We start from the raw sequence: 19,917 nt of genomic DNA on the forward strand, positions 1-19,917 counted from the left end.
GTCCAGGTCCCAGCTCCCCTAGGCCCTGGAGGGAGAAGTGGGGGTCTGGGTGCCAGCTCCCACCGGCCCTGGCAGGAGGAGGCCAAAGAGGCAGGTTGTGGAAGCTGTGGCTTTAGCTGAAGTTTTGGAAGTGAAGGGGGTGTATTCTGGGCCCTTACAGAAGTGGGTCTGGGAGCCTGCAGAAGCCTGATGGGGGGCAGGGTCTGGGGGCCTGCTGGGCAGAAAGGGCCCTTTTCTCCACTTGGAGGGGCATGTGTGTGTGAGTGGATGTGGTGAGCTGAAATCACCTCTGGGGGCCCTGGGCTCTCCCCAGAACTCCAGGTTTAGAGGTGGCAGCGGTGACCGCCATCTGCAGGGATGGCTGAGGGGTCAGGCCAGTGGGCATCAGGCCTGGAGACAGAGGGACTGAAATGCAGCAGAGGGGAGGTGGGGGTAGGAGGGATGAGGGGGGAGGAGTGGAGAGGAAGGAAGAGAGGGGAGTGGAGAGGGGAGGGGGAGGCCAGAGATCGGGTAGGTGGGTGCGCAGCCGGCAGGTGGCGCCCGGGCCCTGGATGGGCCTAGGATGTCAGTGGCTGGTGAGGCCAGAGGAGGAGGAAGAGCAGAGGGCAGGGGGCAGCCATGGGTCTGGGGGGCTGGGCTGCGGTGGGACAAGCCCTGGAGTCCAGCCCTGCGTCCATTCCCAAGCCGATGGGGCCCAGCGTCCCCTCGCCTGCAGGTAAGGGACAAGCACTGCATCCTGGGAGGACAGTCGCCCTCAGGGCAGTCACAGGAGTGGGGGACAGTCTTGCTCCAGCAGTGGTGGGTGGCGCTGACCCCCAGGAATGGGGGCTCCACCCCCTCCTCACTCTGTGGCCGCACGCAGCCCGAGCCCGCAGCCAGCCTGCCCCTGATGCCCCAGGCCTTGCTTAGAGGTCTGTCCCCCAATGCTTCCCCTGTGCCATCCCGCTCTGGCCAGGGATGAGGGAATGTGCCCTTGGATGAGTCCGTGACGTGGGAGAAGCTCAGACAGGAGGCCGGGCGCGCAGACAACCGTCATGCTCCACGCTGTGCGTCAGTTCCGCAGCAATCTTGGACCATTCCCGACTCTCGGGATACTGGAGGCCAGCCTGGAGCTTGGCCGGGTAGACAGAGGAAGGGACAGCGGCCGGGTCCTGTCCAGGGATGGTGGGAGAAGCCCAGGACCCCACCCTGGACGTTCCAGCCCGGCTCTGCCATCCGCAGCGGCTTGCGGGAAACAGACAGGTGTCCCCAAACCAGGGGGAGGCATAGAGTAGGCCAGCTGGATGGCCGAGAGGTCCTCTCCCACCTCAGAGCACCCCCAGCCCCTCTGCATTGTGCCCCCCTGCACCAGGGCTCGCTGCCGTCCCTCCCAAACTCCCCAGTCAGCCACCTGCCCCAGACCCAGACCTTAAGACCAAGAACGCAGAATGAGCGACGTGGGTTGTGAACCCACCATCCGGATGAGCCTCTGCAGAGAGACCCCTGCCGGCTCCAGAGGCCAAGGCCCAGAAGCTGTCAGTCCTACACTGCACACGGCACACAACAGTACACGGAAGTGCCAGGACCACTGGCTCCCTGGTCGGGTTCCCGGCACCCCAACCCCCAGCCCAGCGAGTCTGAGGTTCAGGGAGATGCTCAGTACACAGCAGGATCCCCCCTCCCACGTGTTCTCTGTGTCCACCCTCTTTTCAGACAGATCTCAGAGCAGCAGACCCCCACCCCCAGGATGGGAAGGAACCCTGGTGGGCGGGACTGGCTGTGTGAGTGGCGGGGTCCAAGGCAAAATGGAAACGGGGGCCTTTCATTCAAAGTTAGTATGAACTGCAGGACAGCTGTGGCAGACTGTGGCCTGGGGCCCAGAGACAGGTGATGAGGAACAGATGCCATCAAGGCAACCCTGTGGGCCTTGCAGCTGGGGGGAAAACGAGCTCACATCTGGGAGACCCGGTGGCTGTGAGGGCCAAGAACCATCACGGCTCCTGTCTGGCACCTGAGACCTGCGGCAAACAGGGAGGGCCCCACATCCATGAAGCAGGAGCGGGGGAAGACGCCCTATGTCCGTGTGGGGCAGCTGTGGGGCCAGGATGTCCCAAACCTGGGACATCCATCCCAGGTCAAGACCCCAGAAGAGAGGTCTCACCCAGACAAGATGGCCAGGGCAGGGGTGACAGCTGTGAAGGGCAGCCCCCCCCCCCCCCCCCCCCCCCCCCCCGCGCCGGCCCTGGCCCCAGGGGGAGGGGTGGGAGGGGCAGAAGGGACCCTGAGCCATTTCCGGCAGGGGGGCGGGGCCGGGCAGGGGTCCCTCCAGGGCGCCCCCACCCCCAGCAGGCAGAACGCAGAGCCTGTGTGCGTGGGGGAGCTCCTGGCTGCGTCACAGGGAGCTATTCTCAGCCCCGCTCCTTGTATGGCTCCGGAAGTGTGCCTGGGAGCTGGTGCTCTATGCTGGGAAGCGAGCTAAATGGAGAGGCCCAGAACAGCAGGACAGTTGGCCGCCACCCCTCCCTGGACGTCCTGAAGCCCCAGCTCCGGGGGAGTCCGGCCAGGGCCAGCTGGCAGCACACCCCCACCCGGGCGGAGGGGCGGCCGTGCTGGGGGGTGGGGGGTCCTGCTGCACCCTCTGCTCTGAGTGTCCGGCGAGGCGGCGGGGGCGCCCTGGCTGGGGGCCCAGTGGGGCAGAAAGGTGGGGGTGGCCACGGGCTCCCACCCCCACAGGCGGGCTCCCCGACGTGCCTGCTGTGTCCTGACATGCCTGCTGTGTCCTCACAGCACTCCTACCCACCGACTGCCAGCACATGGGGACCCCGCCTCTCCCGTCATTGTCATTCCCGACCCCCCTCAGGCTCTCAGAGAGGGGCCTTCTCCCACCCACAGCTCAGCTCTCCAGCAGCCTCTGCCCCCGCCCAAGCCACTGTCCTCGTGCCAGGACAAAGACCTAGGTCGGTGGCCTCCGTCCCCACCTGAGGACCTGTCCCCTCTCTAGTAACCCTCCCCTCCTGGCTCTGCCCCTGGTGAGGGGCAGAACCCAGAAATCCTGTCCTCCCTGCCCTGCACGGCCCCTTGCAGCCAGCCCACCTGTGCTCGGCCACCAGCTCTCCCCACTGTCAGGGCTCCTCTGGCCACCGGCTCCGGAACACCTGGGGTGCCGGGGAAGCTGAGCGCTGGGTCTCGTCGACTCCACGGGCCCAGCACAGGCCCAGTGGGCGAGAGCATGCCTGGCTGGGACAGAAGATCAGGAAGGCACTGATGCGTGTGCGTGCGCACGCACACGCACGCACACACACAAACCCCACAAATGCGTGTGCGCACACACACATACACGTTCACACTCATAAACCGACACAAAGAGGAAGACATCATGCTCAGGGGCTCTGAGGCAGCACGTACAAGGGACAAGGCCACAAAAGATCCAGTTAACAAATTGCTAAGAGGCTGGGAAGGCTTCCTGGAGGCGGTGACAATGGGCTCAGATTTAGACAACATGTAAAACCATGCTGAGTTTTTGGGCTTCGATTTTAAGACCAGATAGGCCTTTGTCATTGGAATCAGGGGTGATGTGCCACGGGTCAGATAGGGCATTCGTAGTGGGGTGAACAGGGCGGCTAGAGGTCCGGCCCAGTCCTCATCACCACCTGCCACTGCCATCAGCCTCCGAGCTGCCTACGCTGAGACCCTCAGCCTCCACTCGGTGCAGTGTGCCCATGGTGTGATGAGGAGGGCGCTGGGGCCAGAGGGCCTGTGGCATCTGCAGGGGGTCACAGCACCTCGAGGAGAAGCGGGGCATGGAAGCAGGGCCCCAGTGCCCATCCAGCGCTCTGTGGATGCTCAGACCCAGCCCGAGGCACCTGCCACGCCAAGGGGACGTTTGAGACCCAGACACCATGTGGGCACTCAGACGGCGAGCGAGCCGCGTGTGTGCAGCGTGTCCTGGGCCCCCCTCCCTGTCCGGGGTTCCCACCCTGCACAGCGCCTCCTGGAGCAAGGCCACTGAGATCTCCCACTCCCCGCCCTGCAGTAGTATCCCTCCTCCCCTAGTCCTGGCTCGGCCGGGAGGGGATCTGCCCTGATTCCCTGGAGGGCAAGAGCCGGAGCCTTGGCGCCCGGGCCTGACCTGCAGGAGCCTGCCGTTCCGAGGGTGGTGACCCAGCTGATGGCACGCCCAGAGCCACAAGCAGCCCGGGTCCTCCTGGGCCCCGTCCTCCAGGGCCGGCGTGCAGGTCAGGGTGATGTCCCTGCTTTAGGGGGCAATCTGCACCCCCTGCAGCCCACCTTGCTGAGCGCCTGCCGAGCCGGGCTTGGGAGCTGCTCTGGGTGGAACGGCTGACTCGCCCCTGGCTGAGTAGAGCCAAGCTTCTCTCCAGGGCAGAACGCAGATGCCCAGAAGGCGCAGGAATGAGAGAACTTACCCACTGTTGCCCAGGGTGCAGACTGAGCCTACAGGGCCTCCGGGAGCCCGCAGGCCTTGCCCCCCACACAGTGCCCTGGCTCTGGCTCCCTCGCCATGGAGCCTGGACATGTCCCTAGCTCTCTCCAGGGCTCAGTTTCCCCCTTCCATCCTGGCTGAGGGCAGCAGTGAGGGTGGTCTCCAGGGCCTGGGGTGTGACCTCCTGGCCCTGGGGGAGTGGGGACGCCAGCAGGGCACAGGGAGTAGCTGGCTCGGGGCCCTCTGTGCCAGCCTCATCGGAAAAATACCACTTTCCTCGGAGCTCGGGGTGGGGGGAGGCGCTGAGGCAGGAGGCAGGAAGGAGGGAGGGGGAGAGGGTCTGGTGTGTGGGGGCCCAGAACGAACAGGCTGCCTGTTCCAGGGACAGGACGCGGCACACACACCCTGCCAAGCCGGAGACAAGAGGAAGTTTGGCGGGGGGGCACTGGAAAGAGGATGTTTCCTCTGCTCTGGGTGCTCCGTCAGAGCCCCCCCAGCCAGACACCTCTGCCTCCCCTGGGCCCCCCCGGCCCGTGCTCAGCCCCCATCTCTGGTCTCTCGGGAATGTGTGGCACATGCGCCTGACAGGGCTCCTGTGGCCGCTGCCCACCCCCCACCACCCCGGCCTCAGCACCCAGGGCTCTCTCAGAGGCCATCTAGCTGCTGCAGGTGCGTCGGGCAGGTGTGGCCGGGGGACCCCACCTCTCACTTGCCAGCTGAACAGCCTGGGGCAGGGCCCCCCACCTCTTGGATCCTCTGTGAAAACAGGGTGAGAGTGTCTCCTTGAGAAGGAAATGATGCCCTTGTCACTCCCGCTCTCCTGGCGTCCCCATTTCTCTGTCCCTCTGCCCACCTGTTCTACCTTCCTCTCTGCCTTGGGCCGGGTCTCACCTCTGCCACCGTGTGGCCCAGGCCCCTGGCCCTGTCTCTGCCTCCCCAGGCCTCCTCTGTGGCCCGCCCCTCCAGGGCCCAGCTCCCCTAAGGGAAGCACCCAGAGGACAGAGAGGCAGGCCAGGCGGGCAGGGCAGGGTGCCCAGGTGTCCCCCCACCCTCCCCGCTCCCGGGCAGCCATCCCCAGCCTGCAGCACGGACACAAGCAAGCAAGGAGCAAAGCAGACCCCTCCTGAGGAGAAGCAGGGAGGGAGCTGGGCCTTCAGAGGGCCCCCCGGGGAATCTGGGGTGGTCCTCATCCTTCCCTCCCACCTTACTGGAGTGAGGCCACAGGACCCAGGAGGGACCCACAGGTGGCAGGCCAGGACCACAGGTCGGGGCCAAGCTGGGCAGGCAGGGCCCCGGTGAGTAGCAGGCAGACCCCAGCGGTCCAGCTCCTACTGCACAAGGACAGGGTCCTGGAGCCAGTACAGCAGTGGCCCTGGTAGGGGAGGAGTCAGGGGACAGTGAGCTGGAGGGAGCTCTGACGGCCCCTGCCAACCCCCTTGCCCCCACGGAGCTGGTGCTCACGCCCTGGGCTCTAAGGGCCGCTGACTACCTGGAGAGTTCCTGGAGACTAGCTGGGGGGGAGGCCCCGGGTAGGCGGGGGGACCCAGAAAGTCCCAGGGCTATGAGTCCCCAGGCCTGGGTGAGCAGTCCCCCCCAGCCCCCTCACCCAGGGAGCCAGGCAGCGGGGCAGGGGGCCTGCCGTCAGGGGCCCCAGGGGCAGGTGGGAGCCAGGCAGGAAAGGACCAAAGGACCGGGCCACAGAGCCGCTAGTGCCAGCAGGAGGCTGGCCTGGGAGGAGGGTGCGGTGGGGGCGTGATTCCCTGAGGCTGTGCGTCTGGGAGGGAGACTTCCTCTCCAAATAGGCCTCTTAGCCCCACAGACCAGCACCTGGGGTCTGGAAGCCCAGAACCCTCGAACCAGAAGATTGGAACCCCAAAGGGGCCTGAATGGGGGGGCGTTGCTGCCTGGAGCCTAGCATCGGGCAGACCTCCCCTGTGGTCGCTCTGGCCTGCCTTCCCTGCCAACACAGCCCCTTCCTTCTAAGGCCATCCAAGGAGCACCTGACCAGCTCTGCTCTGAGGCTCCCCACCCCTGCACAGCTTCCCCTCCCTCTCCCTCTCCCCCACTGCAGCCCTGAACTGCCCTGCTCTGGGTGAGGCAGGGGGCTGGAGGCCCACGCTCTGCACCTTCACCCCTGCCTGCTGAGAAAGGGGGCGGCGGAGCAGGGCGGGATAGACCCCCCCCTTCCCGAGCGGTGGGGAGCCAGGCTGACCTCTTCTCTGAGGCAGCAGAACAGAGCCCGAGGCCCAGTGCGGGGGTTGCTGAGGGTTTCCGGGGCGATAATTGGGCAGCGATGAAGTGTTCTGAGCAGAGGCTGACTCCTGTCACCTGTGATGGCCAGCACCGCGCAGCCTCCCCCCAGGTCCTGCCAGCTCTCCGTGTGACCCACCAGCATCCCCCTTCCGCTGGACCCCGCTTCCTCAGGTCCGCAGCGGGCTGCTCCAGCCCCTGGAGAGGGGGCACCGAGGGGTCGGAGTCTGAGGTCCTTTCCAAAACCCGGGTCCCCCCACAAAGGGGAGTCTTGCCCACCCCCAGCACCTCTAGCGCTGAGCTGCTTTCCTGGGTCTGCTCAACCCCTCCGGCCCTCTAGGTCCCAGCCGGGCACCCCACTCCAGGAAGCCCTAGCCGGTGCCGGCATGGGTCTGGTGGAGCGGAGGCTGGAGGTCACCCCAGCCAGGGGCTGCCCAGCTGTTCAGGGGACTTGGGCCTGAGTGTCATCCTCAGGGGTCACGCGGTCTTTGTAAGCTGCTGGTCATTCGGGTGCAGGCTCTCTGGCATTCCCACCGCCTTCACATGCCTTTACACTCCCGCACACACCTGCACACACCTGCACATGCCTACACACGTGCACTTGAGGGCCGTAACTGCCCAGCTGGCTTATACGGTGTCTTCCCTGACAATGGCCCTGAGACCCAAGCCTAAGCTCACCCCCGACGTGGACACACACTCAGGGCTCCCTGCAGGCCCTGAGGTGACCAGCCAGCCACACCGTGGGCCTGGCTACAGGCCACGCCCCACAGACACCACACACAGGGGCGCAGCCAGGTTCCCAGGAATGCAGCCAGGGCTGGGCAGATCTGGGATTCCTGTTCTCGCAGCTTCTCTGCCTGGCTCCCCCTCCCTCCTCCACGCTGCCCCTCCACCTCCCTTTCAGCCCACCCACTTGCCTTTAATTAGAAATGCCAGGAGAGCGATTTTGGGCAAGTTTTTGCCAGAAAGACATTTCCCCCCAGCTAGGGGTGGAAGCTTGGAGGGGGAAAGAGACAGATTGGCTCTGGGGTAGGGAGGAGGGTTTCCAGGAGAGCAGGGAGAAGGGGCCTGGTGCAGGGACAGCAAGTGGGGATCCCAGAGTGTGTGAGTCAGACAGAGGGGGCTGGACACGGGTCGGGGGACTGGTGAGGGGTATGAGTGTGTCTGGAGGATGGCTGGGCGGGGGGGGGTATGAGTGTGTCTAGGGCATGGTGGGCGGGGGGGTATGAGTGTGTCTAGGGGATGGGTGGGTGCGGTATGAGTGTCTGGAGGAGGGGTGGGGGGTATGAGTGTGTCTAGGGCATGGGTGGGGGGTATGAGAGGAGTATGCAGTGTGTGTCTGAGAGGGAGAGTGGGAAAGCGGCAGCAGGGCTGGGGGATTTGACTCACTGGTGAGCCCCCGGCTCTGGGCAGTGTGTGTTACCTGTGCCCGCATGAAATCGGAGGACCTGGGACCCATAACCCTCCATCCTGGGGTAACCCAGAAAGGATGCCCCCCCCACCACTGTTGCCAGGGAGGCAGAAGGGGCCTCCCTCCCGAGGGAATCTCGGCTTCCGGAGCCCCATTCCTTATATGGTGTTCTGCTTTTCTCTGCCTCTCCTGACTGCATAAGGCTGCCAGCACCCCTTCCGTCCGCCACCGCCTCCTCCTTCTCCTCCTTCCTTCCCCCTCCACCCTCCTCCTCCCCCCTTTCACCTTCCTTCCCCTCCTTCCCCTTCTCCTTTCTTCCCCTCCTCCTCCTTCTCCTTCTTTCCCCCTCCTCCCTCCCCCTCCTCCCTTCCTTCTCCTCCTTCCCCTCCTCCCCCCAGCCTTCTTCCATCCTCTCAGAAGTCTTAGAGCTCCTGACCAGGATCCCTCTGTGGCCTGGAAGGTTCAGGTACCAGGACCCCTTCATCCCCTCCACATCCCTTCCCCCACCCCGACACCCCAGCTGGCAGGGAGCAGGTTCCAGATTTCTCTGGAGGCACTACATGGAGAAGTCCTGGGCCTCACCAAAGCTGTGGAAGTGGGGGCCCCAGGCAGTCCTGTCCAGCCATTGCCACCCTGGTGTCACATCCACACCACTGCCAGGGGCCCAGTGGGGCCGAGCCAAGGCCTGAGTGCTCGTGCCCCTCACACACAGGAGGGAGGACCAGCCCGGTGCCCAGACTTGAGAGACCCCAGGGCAGGGGTGGGCAGGAGCTAGAGGCCACACCTGGGAACCCACACCGGACTCTGGGGCGTGCTTGCCCTTGTCCACCACAGGAAAGCTCCTCGCAGCCTTCAGTTCCAGGGAAGGAGGGTCTGGATGGCTGTCCAGGGGGGTCGCCAGGGCTCATCCGTGGCGGGATTTCCGGCCACGCCGGACTGGGGGACTGGGCACGGGCACTGAGGCCCCGGGAGAGCGGAGTCGAGCACCACCCCGCCCCCTAGAGAGGACGGAGACTGGAGAGGAGGGGGCCCACCCCGAGACCCAGGGGGAGGGAAGGGCTTCCTCCTAACCTTTGGGTGGGTGGGGGCAGCTCAGTACCCGCTCCAGGCCCCCGCGGAATCACACCTGCGCCCCCCACCTCCGCCGGTCGCGGGCAGGGGGTCGTCGCTGGGGCCCGGCACCGTCCCTCGCCCCGCAGGCTGAATGAGCCGGGGAGGGGGCGTCTGGAGCCCGCAGGCGGATTAGTCACCCCGGCCGCTGGCGCGTGCGGGGGGCGGGTCCTCCCGGGGCGCCGGGCGCGCGGGCGGGCGCGGGGGGCGGGGCGCGCGGGGCGGGAGCCCGGCGGGGACCAATGGGAGCGGGGGCTCGGCGAGGGGCCGCCCACGGCCGTGCGGCCGCATAAAGGGCCGGCGGCGGCGGCAGGGCGCAGAGCTCGGCGCCGCGGCTCCCCGCTCCTCTCCGCCTCCCCGCGCTCTCCCGCGTTCCGACGCCGCCGCCGCCGCCGCCGCAGCGCCGGGACCGAAGGGACCCTCTCGGCTGCACCGCACCGCCGGCCCGGCAGGACACTGCAGTCCGCGCCTCGCGCCGGTCCGACCGCCGCGGCCCCTGCGCACCGATGGAGCTGGACCACAGGACGAGCGGCGGCCTCCACGCCTACCCCGGGCCGCGGGGCGGGCCGGCGGCCAAGCCCAACGTGATCCTGCAGATCGGTAAGTGCCGGGCCGAGATGCTGGAGCACGTGCGGAGGACCCACCGGCACCTGCTGACCGAGGTGTCCAAGCAGGTGGAGCGGGAGCTGAAGGGGCTGCACCGGTCGGTGGGGAAGCTGGAGAGCAACCTGGACGGCTACGTGCCCACCGGCGACTCGCAGCGCTGGAGGAAGTCCATCAAGGCCTGCCTGTGTCGCTGCCAGGAGACCATCGCCAACCTGGAGCGCTGGGTCAAGCGGGAGATGCACGTGTGGCGGGAGGTCTTCTACCGGCTGGAGAAGTGGGCTGACCGCCTGGAGTCCATGGGCGGCAAGTACCCGGTGGGGAATGAGCCGGGTCGCCACACAGTCTCGGTGGGCGTAGGGGGTCCAGAGGGCTACTGCCAGGAGGCCGACGGCTACGACTACCCGGTCAGCCCCTACGCCATCACCCCTCCGCCGGCTGCTGGGGAGCTGCCCGGACAGGAGCCTGGGGAGGCCCAGCAGTACCCGCCCTGGGGGAGCAGTGAGGATGGGCAGCCGAGCCCCGGCGTGGACACGCAGATCTTCGAGGACCCGAGGGAGTTCCTCAGCCACCTGGAGGAGTACCTGCGCCAGGTGGGCGGCTCGGAGGAGTACTGGCTGTCGCAGATCCAGAACCACATGAACGGGCCGGCCAAGAAGTGGTGGGAGTTTAAGCAGGGCTCGGTGAAGAACTGGGTGGAGTTCAAGAAAGAGTTCCTGCAGTACAGCGAGGGCACGCTGTCCCGGGAGGCCATCCAGCGGGAGCTGGACCTGCCGCAGAAGCAGGGGGAGCCGCTGGACCAGTTCCTGTGGCGCAAGCGGGACCTGTACCAGACGCTGTACGTGGACGCAGAGGAGGAGGAGATCATCCAGTACGTGGTGGGCACCCTGCAGCCCAAGCTCAAACGCTTCCTGCGCCACCCGCTGCCCAAGACCCTGGAGCAGCTGATCCAGCGAGGCCGGGAAGTGCAGGACGGCCTGGAGCAGGGGGCCGAGCCCGCCGGCACCCCTGTCCCCACCGAGGACGAGCCCGACGCCCTCACGCCGGCCCTCACCAGCGAGTCCGTGGCCAGTGACCGGACCCAGCCCGAGTAGAGGCCAGCCCAGGCCCCATCCTGCCCACCGCACCCCACCTGTGGCCTTCGCCAGCCAGGACTGTTGAGCTGGGCTGACCCCTGCACGGGGGAGCCCCTCTTCCTCACCCGGCTGGGCACCCGACCTCAGCCTGCCAGCCTGACTCCCACAGACACATGTCGTCCAGCTGTGGGCAGCATCCCCCAAGCAGCAAAGGGCCCCCACCCCGTCACCTGCCTTCTGTCTATCTTTCCTGGCCTTCGATGCCCCCACCCCACTCCCTGCACACTCTCTGGCCACCACAGGATCTCCCAGCCTCGTTCTTCTGCTCACCCCCACCGCCCGGACCCCCTGGGCACTCAGAAATCAAGTGTGCAGATGGCCTAGGCCAGTGAGCGCCAAGCCCAAGGGGCAGCCCCGAGCAGAAGCTGAAACAGCACCAGCACCGCCTCCCGCCCCCCCCCCCCCCCCCGGGGCAGTTGCCGCGCAGCCGGCGGCAGCCAGCGGCTGGCACTCTTGCCGCCGCCCAGGGCAGCCGGCCAGCCTCTCTCCTGCTGGCGGAAAGCCAGAGCCTCCGGAGCCTCTGGCGGCGGTGGCAGTGGCAGCAGCAGCAGCAGCGGCCCCGCGGCTGCAGACCTGGCGTCCTGGTGCCTCCTGGCTCCTCAGGTGAGTCCCAGCCCCCAGGCACCCCCACGAGGAGGCACTGTAGGGTAGGGAAGGGCCTGGCCCCAGGGGAAGGGGATTCCCCAGCGAGTCAGCTGTAGGGATGGGATGGGGGGGCTGCAGTGTGGAGTGGTGGGAACGGAGCAGAGACCCCAGGGATCTGGGAGGAGGGCCGGGGTGGGCGGTGGAAAGGTGGAGCGTATGCTCACAGGACCCTGTGCTCTCTCTCTCCTTGGCACCAGTGATCCAGCCCAGCCTGGAAAAGGATCGCCTAGGCTCCAGGACTCACTGCAGAGGGTCCCACGGGGCCTGAGTCCTCAAACTCTGCTGAGGAGCCAGGAGAGTGACGACAGGTACAGTGGGCCCCCCTCTCACACAGAGAGTCCCTGCCCCGCCACTCCCCTGCCCCAAGATCCCAGGCCCAGCGCCCCGCAACCCAGTGCTCTGGGCACTGAGAGGCAGCCCACAGTGGGGGCTTGGCCCTGGGGGAGCAGCAGCCCCAGAACATCCACCCCAGTCCTCCTGTGCAGCCCCTCCCAGCCTGCGGCCTGTGTCCCTGACAGCCTGTGTCTTTCTTCCAGGTCTTAAGGCTCCTACAGAGCCTTCGCTGCTGAGCCTGGTGCAATCCCTCCTCCTCCCCCCGCAAGCTGCCTGCACACAAGGAGGAGACCCCGAGGTCAGCAGAGGCGCCGCAGAGAGGGCGGGCCCGGCAGAGAGCTGGTGATGAAGACAGGCCAGCGTGAGGGCCAGGGCCTGCCCTGCTGGCCACCAGCCTGCCCGCCCCCATGGCCGCTGTGGCTGGAGTTGGGGTCTGCCACTGCAGGGCCTGTCTCCCTCCAGCCCCGGAAGCCCTGCCCATGGCACGGCGGCCACCCTCTCCTGCCAGAGCTTTCCAGGAGCTCTGAGGCTGAGGCCACAGCCCCAGCCCCTGCCCGCAGCCCCAGGCCCCACCGCAGGAGATCTCAGAAGCCCTGCACCCGGGGTTTAAGCAGGCTCTGCCAGGCCCCACCACTGCCGGGGCCCAGACCCCCAGCTCTGCCGGCACCAACACCCTGGTGCTGGCCGGCCACTCATGTCTGCAGGCCAAGCAGGCCCTGGCTGGGGGTTCTCCTTTCTCTCCAGCTGGTGGGGGTTTCCAGATTTAGGAGAATGATGGCTGCAGTTGACTGTCAGCCCCTCCATCCCACACCTCTGCCAGTGCCCCCCCGCCCAGATTTTATTTTTGTCCATAAGCCATAACCCATTCTCACAGGCTGGCAGAGGCTGCAGGGAGGCCCTGGGGTCCTCAAGAGAGTGTGTGGCCAGTCCCCCCGCCCACCCACCCAGCGGGTCAGGCCTTGAATGTCGGGCCGGGCCACGTGTACCTCATCACCTTACCTGAAGATAGACTCTTTTGTAAGATTTTGTTAATAAAACAGTGAAACATCTCCGCGCACGCTGTTGTTTCTCTGCCAGGTCCGGTTGACTGGCGTGGAACTTCGGAGGGAGGCGGCTCGGGGAGGTGCGTTCCTGGAAGCCCCATGAGCGCAGACTAAAGGGTCTTTGGGGACGGAGGGAGCACAGCCCGCCACCCCGCAGGCCAGTTGGTCAGGGTTCTGGATCCCCAGGGTAGTAGGGCTGAGGGGCTCCCCTTGTGGAAGCCAAAGACCTGTGGCCTCCAGGCCTGAGGCAGGCAGTGGTGGAGAGACCTGGAGACCCCTCCTGGCTAAGCGGAGGACTGGCCCCCAACAACCTGTGCACCCTGCCTGCTGGGGCGTGGGCTGTCCTGAGAGCTCTCCTGTCGCCGGGGCTCAGCCCCCACGGAGGCCCAGGGCTTCCGCCTAGGGGTCTTCTCCAGCACCGAGCAAGGCAAGATGCCCACTGGGAGGGGGCCCTGACAAGTCCCGGGTCATAGCTGTGTTCTCCCCAAGTCTGTTTCCTCATCAGCAAAGTGAGAAAACCGCCACTAATAGAAATCTACGGGTGGGTTCAAGAACTGAGAGACGACGGCCACCTTTGTCCTGCGGGTGCCGGCCTCACTGGTCTCTGTGGGCTTTCAAGTTCCCTGAGAGACGGAGAGCGAGCGTAAGCGGGCTCAAACCCCTGAGCCAGCTGGGGTTCGAGGAGAACCAGGCCCAGCGGGGGCGGACAGTGAGCCGTCGGTCACAGAGAGTTGGCTTGCTCAGTGTGGGCCGGACCGCTGCAGAATTTCCTCTCCCTCCGCTGTGGCTCAGCTCCACAATTAGGGCCCGTCTACTGATGGAGCCAGGCCCACCCCGATGACTTTGGTGATCATCCTGATGTCGAGTCAAGTGATGATGGGCTCTGGTCACACCTGCAGAAGGCCTTCCGAGTAATATCTACCTTCAGGTTTGATTGAATGCCGGGGGACGGGTCCCTAGCGAGGCTGATGTGTACAGCTGACCGTCAGGAATGCCACAGTCGTGGCCAGAGGCTAGTGACCTACCCAGCACAGGTCTGATGAGGGAACAGAAGACCAGCTGAGGACAAAGCAGAAGCTGACACCTCCCTTCCCCTCACCCCGCCATCGGACATATGTGACATTCCTCAGGCACTCCCCGCTGCCCTAAAGGGAAAACAAATAGCTAACCTGTAGCGATCACAATCCTGCAAGACCCTCGTGATTTACAAGGAAGAAGCTTTCTTTTTTTTTTTTTAAGATTTTATTTATTTATTTGACAGAGAGAGATCACAAGCAAATGGAGAGGCAGGCAGAGAGAGAGAGAGAGAGAGGGAAGCAGGCTCCCCGCTGAGCAGAGAGCCCGACGCGGGACTCGATCCCAGGACCCTGAGATCATGACCTGAGCCGAAGGCAGCGGCTTAACCCACTGAGCCACCCAGGCGCCCCAAGGAAGAAGCTTTCTTACCCATAGCCTAAGTCCGGGACCCATAGCTCAGTCCCTGGGGCCCTAACATCGCCCTCCCGCCCACAACACCGAGGGAGGCTGAGGCGGAGGGACACGTGAGTAAAGCTGAATTTCTTCTAACCCTGAGGGTCACTGACAAGGACGTGTGAGAGCCGGCGTGTGACGTTCCTCCAGGAAGCTCCCAACAGTCTTCCCGTTAGTGCCTCATTAGAGGGAAAACCAGCGTGGCCGGACAAGAGCCAGGCCCCGTTACCCCGAGAGTCCTCGTTAGCGTGTGACAGTCCTTCCGGACACCGCTTCTGTCCTCGCCTCCCCAGCCGCCGCCATAGCACCAGCCGCTCCCTGGGTCGGGGGCAGCAGCTCTTTCTGCCCCCAGGGCCGGGCCCTGCACGCGCCCCTTTTCCCCAAAGACGCCCCGGGGATTCTTTCTTGGCGGTTGGCTCCGGACTCCACCCCACTGAACCTCTCCTGTACCCCCAAACCACGTCAGGTCCTCCCCCCGCGCCCCCCCGGCTCTGTGGGGTGCTGGGCTGGAGGGGGCGGGAGGGCAGGTGCGGAATCCGAGCCCAGCGCAGCCCGGTGCCCGCCCCGCTAGAGCCTCGCCAGATCCTCGCTCCGCAGGGTCCGGGGGGAGGACGGGTCCCTGCCCCGCGTGAGGACGCCCTGGGAGGCAGGAAGCGAGTGGGAGGCAGAAAGAGCCACCGGCCACGAGGAAATATCACCTCTACGCGGAGAGGGCTGGCGGCCCTGAGCAAGGCGCTCCCTGGTGAAAAGGCGGCCTCCTCCCTATTCTTCCCTTTTATTTCTTTTAAATAATGGAAGCTCTGACGAGAATGGGGACAGGAAATTGACAGGAACAGGAGGCTGGGGCCCCACGGCGACGCCTGAGCGGCAGTGATCTCTCCCGGAGAAACGCTGCGGCTCACATCAAAAGCTGGAAGCTATAGGTGCCTTTTTCTTCTCTATAATAACAAATTGCCCCCGTAACCGTGCGACCGTGAGACAGGCTATCGAGCACTTCGAGTGACTGGAGACACAGCTCTGAGTCTTTGTGTCCTCGGAGAAAAGACGGAGGCCGAGGGCAGGGCAGGGGTTGGTGCGGGTGGAGGCGCCCAGACCCAGCCCCGGGCGGGACGGCGTGTGCCCCGCAAGGCCTTGCTTGCCCCTCCCCATCCTGCCAACCCATTATCACAGATGACCCAGCCTCCTGTCTTGACTGGGGAAACTGAGGCACAGGGAGGGGCCGTGCTTGCCTCACCTCCGGGGTCAGAGCTGGGACTGGAGACGGGGCGTCCAGAAGCCCCGCGGGGGCCCACCCTGCAGACCCAGCTTGCTGTGGGGCTCCGAGCCGGGGGCAAGTGGGCTCAAGCCCCAGGGCTGCCTTTTCTCTAAGATCAAGTCCGCCCACGGAGGGGGCGTGAGGGTCAGAGAGCAGCGGGCCCAGGCAGGGGGAGAGGCTCGGAGCTGCTGAGACGTGGTCTCACGTGTCCCCTTAACGTGCTGTTGGGGGTGAGCCCTCAGCCCCGCAGGTTAAGCAAAGCTGTAAGTCCCCGCCCGAGGGACGGGCTTGGGAAGGCGTCTGAGCCCGAGGAGGCCAGGCGGCCGTAACGAACAGGCCGGACGGAACGGCTGCTCTGCTGTCCCAGGAGCACGTGGCTGGGGCCTGAGCTCCGCTGCCCATCCAGACCTTCCAAGTGCCCTGCCGCCTCCAGGCCGCTGTCTGTGTCTGCTGGAGAAGCCAGAGGAAGGACAAGGAGATGGCCAGGGCAGACCACAGCCTTTAGGCCCAGAGAGGCCCCGGGAAGAGGCTCGTCCCTGCCGCTCCACCCCGGAGAACACAGCCAGAGGCCCACACCCAGCGGCGTGTAGGAAGGTGGGGGCAGGGTGGGGGCTGGTTTCTGGGGACGGCCAGAGGGCAGAAGGCCACACGGAAAATTGTTTGGGGTGATGCGAACTTCACCTGGCCCCAGGGAGATCTGGTCTCTGTCCTCGGCTGTGTGTGTGGTGGGGGGTGGGTGTCATCGTGGAGCCCGGGGACATCCCGAGCCCAGTGGCCTGTTTCCCACATGGTGTCAGCTCGGGCTCCCGAGGGGCTGGAGACGGAGGTCGGCCACGCAGGAAGACGACCAGGTCAGTGTGACGGGAGCCGGACGAAGACCCTGGACGGCGAGGCGGGGGCTTCCCCGGCCGGCAGCACTCGTGCGAGCTGGCACTTCGGGCCGAGAGCGCGCGCTGCTCGAGACTCCACGGGGAGAGGGCGGTGCGGACCCTCCTGGGCCCTGCCTGCGCCCCTGCCCCTGGCCGAGGGCGGTCTGCGTCCTTTCCTTGCGATGAGCCTAACCGGGAGCCTGACCGCTCTCGTGAGTTCTGGGAGCCCGTGGAGCGAATCAGCGGACCCCACGGGGCCTCGGGGACCCCAGACTCTGCAGCTGGTCTCAGAAGTAAGGGTGGATTTGAGAATGTTCCCAGGTGATACAGCTTCACAGATGACAGGGACTCTTGCTAGTCCGTAAGCGACTTTTAACTCCAGGGGTTTTAGCGTTATCGTAGAAATTTAACAGACTCAAACCCAAAATGTGACCATGTTTGTCAACAATTTGCATGTGCACTGCCATATTTCAGGCGTTTTCCCAGTGCAGAGAATCGGGCTGATAGGAGTAAGGGACAAGCTCACGGCGCCGGCATGTGTCTAACGGGGCTGCCGGCGTAGACGTGTGACGTTAGGTAGAAACCGTATGAAATTTTGTGTATAGTAATGGAACATTGGAGAGAGCTTAAGAATCACCATATTCTTTAGCCTAATTTATTGAGTTTATAATAATTTTTAAGTATTTGGAAATTACACAAAGTCTGGAAAAGTGGATTCCCTGTAGAATATATTGACTTTACAGATGTAGTATAAAGTTTCGGAGACATCAGTGGGACCGGACATTACTTTCAAGTCCCCTTCAGTCGGCTGCACACGTGTGGCGCTGCTGAGCGTCCCTTAGACTCTGAAGGGAAAACTGGGTTGGGGGTTGGTAATTTGGAGCTCCGGCACTAAGGTAAAGACCGGAGTGGCTTCCGAGCCCTTGGTCCCGGCTGCAGCCCCCAGCATGGCGGAGCTCCCTCCAAGGGGGCTTCCATCTCTGTGCTCAGAGCTCCGGGTCCCTTGAGTGACTGGGGAACACCTCCAGCTGCCCTCTCCTGCCCCCCGATGCCCCCCACTGTCTGACCCCCGTTCTGCCCCCTTAGGCTCCACCCTCCTCCTCCTCTTCCTTTCAGTGTGGCCTTTTTGGGGACGTCTCCAGGTCTCCGTTGTCTTGTCTCTGTCACTCTCTGTCTCTGTCTGTCTCTTCCTTGTGACTTCCTTAAGCCTTCCTGGCAGGCTTGTCCATGACAAGCCCCAGGACAATCTCCATCAGGACCAGCTTCTCCATGAGAGACTCCCTGAGGACAGGTTCCCCCAGGAAGGCTCCCCTAGGACCAGTTCCCCTAGAATGGGTTCCCTAGGAGGGCTTCCCAAGGACAGGCTCCTCCCGAGAAACTCCCTAGGAGGTCTTCCCTACAATGGGATCCCTTCCACAGCCCCACCCTCCCAACCTAGAAACTGAGGCACAGGGAGGGGCAAGGAAATGCCCAAGACTGTAGTGAACCAGCCAGACTCCTGCTTCCCACGCCCATGGCCTGGAAGATGGTGGAAATCATGGCCTCGCTGAAGGGATGTTCCCGAGCCCACATCCTCGCCGACTCTGCCTCTGGGGGGGCCTGCTTGGAACACGCTCTTCTCCCCAGCAGCAAAGGACACGGTGGGGGCTGAGTTGGCAGTGGCTCTGCTGGGGGCCTCTGACAGTCCCCATGACTGCCTTCTGCTGCCCGGGGCCGGCCCTGCTCCCACTGCCCCTGATTCCGGACCCAGCCCGGACCCCCTCGACCAGCCCTGCATCCCCGAGCACCCCCTACCCACACTGCGGGGGTCCCAGCCAGCACTCTGCTTTCCACCAGCTGGCTTCCTCTAGGAAGGAGGCCAGGCACCCCCAGCCCCCAGCTCGTGGCTCTGGAGGCCCCAAATGACCCTCAGACAGGGCTTTCCTCCATAACGCAGCCTCGGAGCCAGTCCAGCCACCTGGGGAGATGGGAGACTGAGGTCCCGAGGGCAGGGCGTCACCAGGTACCAAACAGCCTGCTTCAGGGCTTGGTCCACCTTGGGCCAACCTCTCAGCAGAGCGAAAGCAGAAGGGCAGGGAGCAAGCCTTCCTTCCTGGGCTGCATCCTCTGTCTTCCCGCCTCTCGTGCCCTTCACTGCCCCATGGGGGACCCCTGCCCGCTAAACCCCTCCCGCTCTTAGCCACCCCAAACCCAGCGTGCCCGGATGGCCGATAGAACCAGTGCCGCCCCAGGGATCCAGCTGAGGATCCAGCTAAGCGCCCTTAGGCCACGCTGCCACAGCTGGCCCCCGAGGGGGGTGGCCTTTCCAGAAGCAAAAGCCACTGGTAGGGTGGGGTTTGCTCCCCTGAAACCCCCCAGAGTCCCCCACCACTGCAGGCAAGTACCATTCTTTTCTCTTCACTCAGGCTACACCCTTGGGCCCCCAGGCCTGAGCCCCCCTGCACAGTGACCCCCAAGTCCCAGCTGGGAGCCTAGGAAGGGCCAGGACACCCCCACCCCAGCACCCAGACCCTGCCCGTCCTCCCTACCCAGCCTCCCCCCCAGGGCAAGCTGGCTTAGGTCCCCTGTTCCTTCCATAACTACTAACCCTGTGCCACTAACAGCCACTAACCCTGTGCCAGCCTCAGCCAGCACCCCCACGCCACCCAGAGCCCTCCCCCTGGAGCCCCCATGCCGCCCAGAGCCCCCACGCCACCTGCCACCTAGAGCTGCAGCACGTGCCAGGCACCTGCCTCTCCCCAAAGGCCAGCACCCTCCGTGGATGCAGGCTCAGGGTCTGAGATGACATTTCCTTTCTTCTGTTTTGTTTCTCCTGGAGTTTCAGCTCTGCTCACAGGCACCGCTCACTCCTGCCCTGTCCTACACGACAGCCCCATGGCGTCTGCTTCTGTGTCCCCTTTGTGCTGGTATCTTTTCCAGAGACCCTCGTCCTAGAATACAAAGACCTTTAAGAAACAGAACTACTGACCAGGAGGGCCCAGCTCCCCAGGCGTCTCCCACAGCCTCTGCATGGAGGCCCAGCTCCAGCCCCGCCCCTGTCCCCTGCCCCAGTGCTGCTGGGGGTGCCCTGCTGTTGCCTACATCCCCCTTTTGCAGACTTCCCTGGCCTCCTTGTCCCCCTCCTTCCACCCCTGCCTCTCTGTCTCTACCTCTGCTTCCTTCTCTCTCTCCAGCCTCCTCTGGCCCCTCCCGTCCTGCCAGCCACTGTGTCCTTCCAGAATCCCTTAGAAGCAAACCTCCTCCCCCACTCTCTCCCATTGGCCCTTGCCCTCTCTCTGGCTCTCCCCACCTGTCTCCCGCTGCCTACCTCTGTCCATCTGGAACCGCTCCAGAAGACCTCCTCCCTCTGACCTGCCTCTTTATAAGAGTCCT

The 19,917-nt window shown here is 64.8% G+C and overlaps 2 protein-coding genes across 2 annotated transcripts; one reads left to right on the top strand and one right to left on the bottom strand.

The window, feature by feature from the left end:
- Positions 1 to 500: 500 nt before the first annotated feature.
- On the bottom strand, positions 501 to 3,644 carry LOC125096866 (uncharacterized). The gene is made up of 2 exons (XM_047723989.1): positions 3,073 to 3,644; positions 501 to 1,151 (listed from the first exon to the last, which is right to left on the bottom strand). Exons 1-2 carry the CDS (start codon positions 3,640 to 3,642, stop codon positions 1,002 to 1,004), a joined length of 720 nt encoding a protein of 239 aa, XP_047579945.1. The 5' UTR covers positions 3,643 to 3,644; the 3' UTR covers positions 501 to 1,001.
- Positions 3,645 to 9,508: 5,864 nt separating this feature from the next.
- On the top strand, positions 9,509 to 12,957 carry ARC (activity regulated cytoskeleton associated protein). Its single transcript, XM_047723986.1, has 3 exons — positions 9,509 to 11,533; positions 11,773 to 11,883; positions 12,112 to 12,957. The coding sequence occupies exon 1, from the start codon at positions 9,698 to 9,700 to the stop codon at positions 10,886 to 10,888; it is 1,191 nt and encodes a 396-aa protein (XP_047579942.1). The 5' UTR covers positions 9,509 to 9,697; the 3' UTR covers positions 10,889 to 11,533; positions 11,773 to 11,883; positions 12,112 to 12,957.
- The last annotated feature ends 6,960 nt before the right edge of the window (positions 12,958 to 19,917 follow it).

Source organism: Lutra lutra, chromosome 4, assembly GCF_902655055.1.
Source record: "Lutra lutra chromosome 4, mLutLut1.2, whole genome shotgun sequence".
In the NCBI taxonomy this organism is placed as follows: Eukaryota; Metazoa; Chordata; class Mammalia; order Carnivora; family Mustelidae; genus Lutra; species Lutra lutra.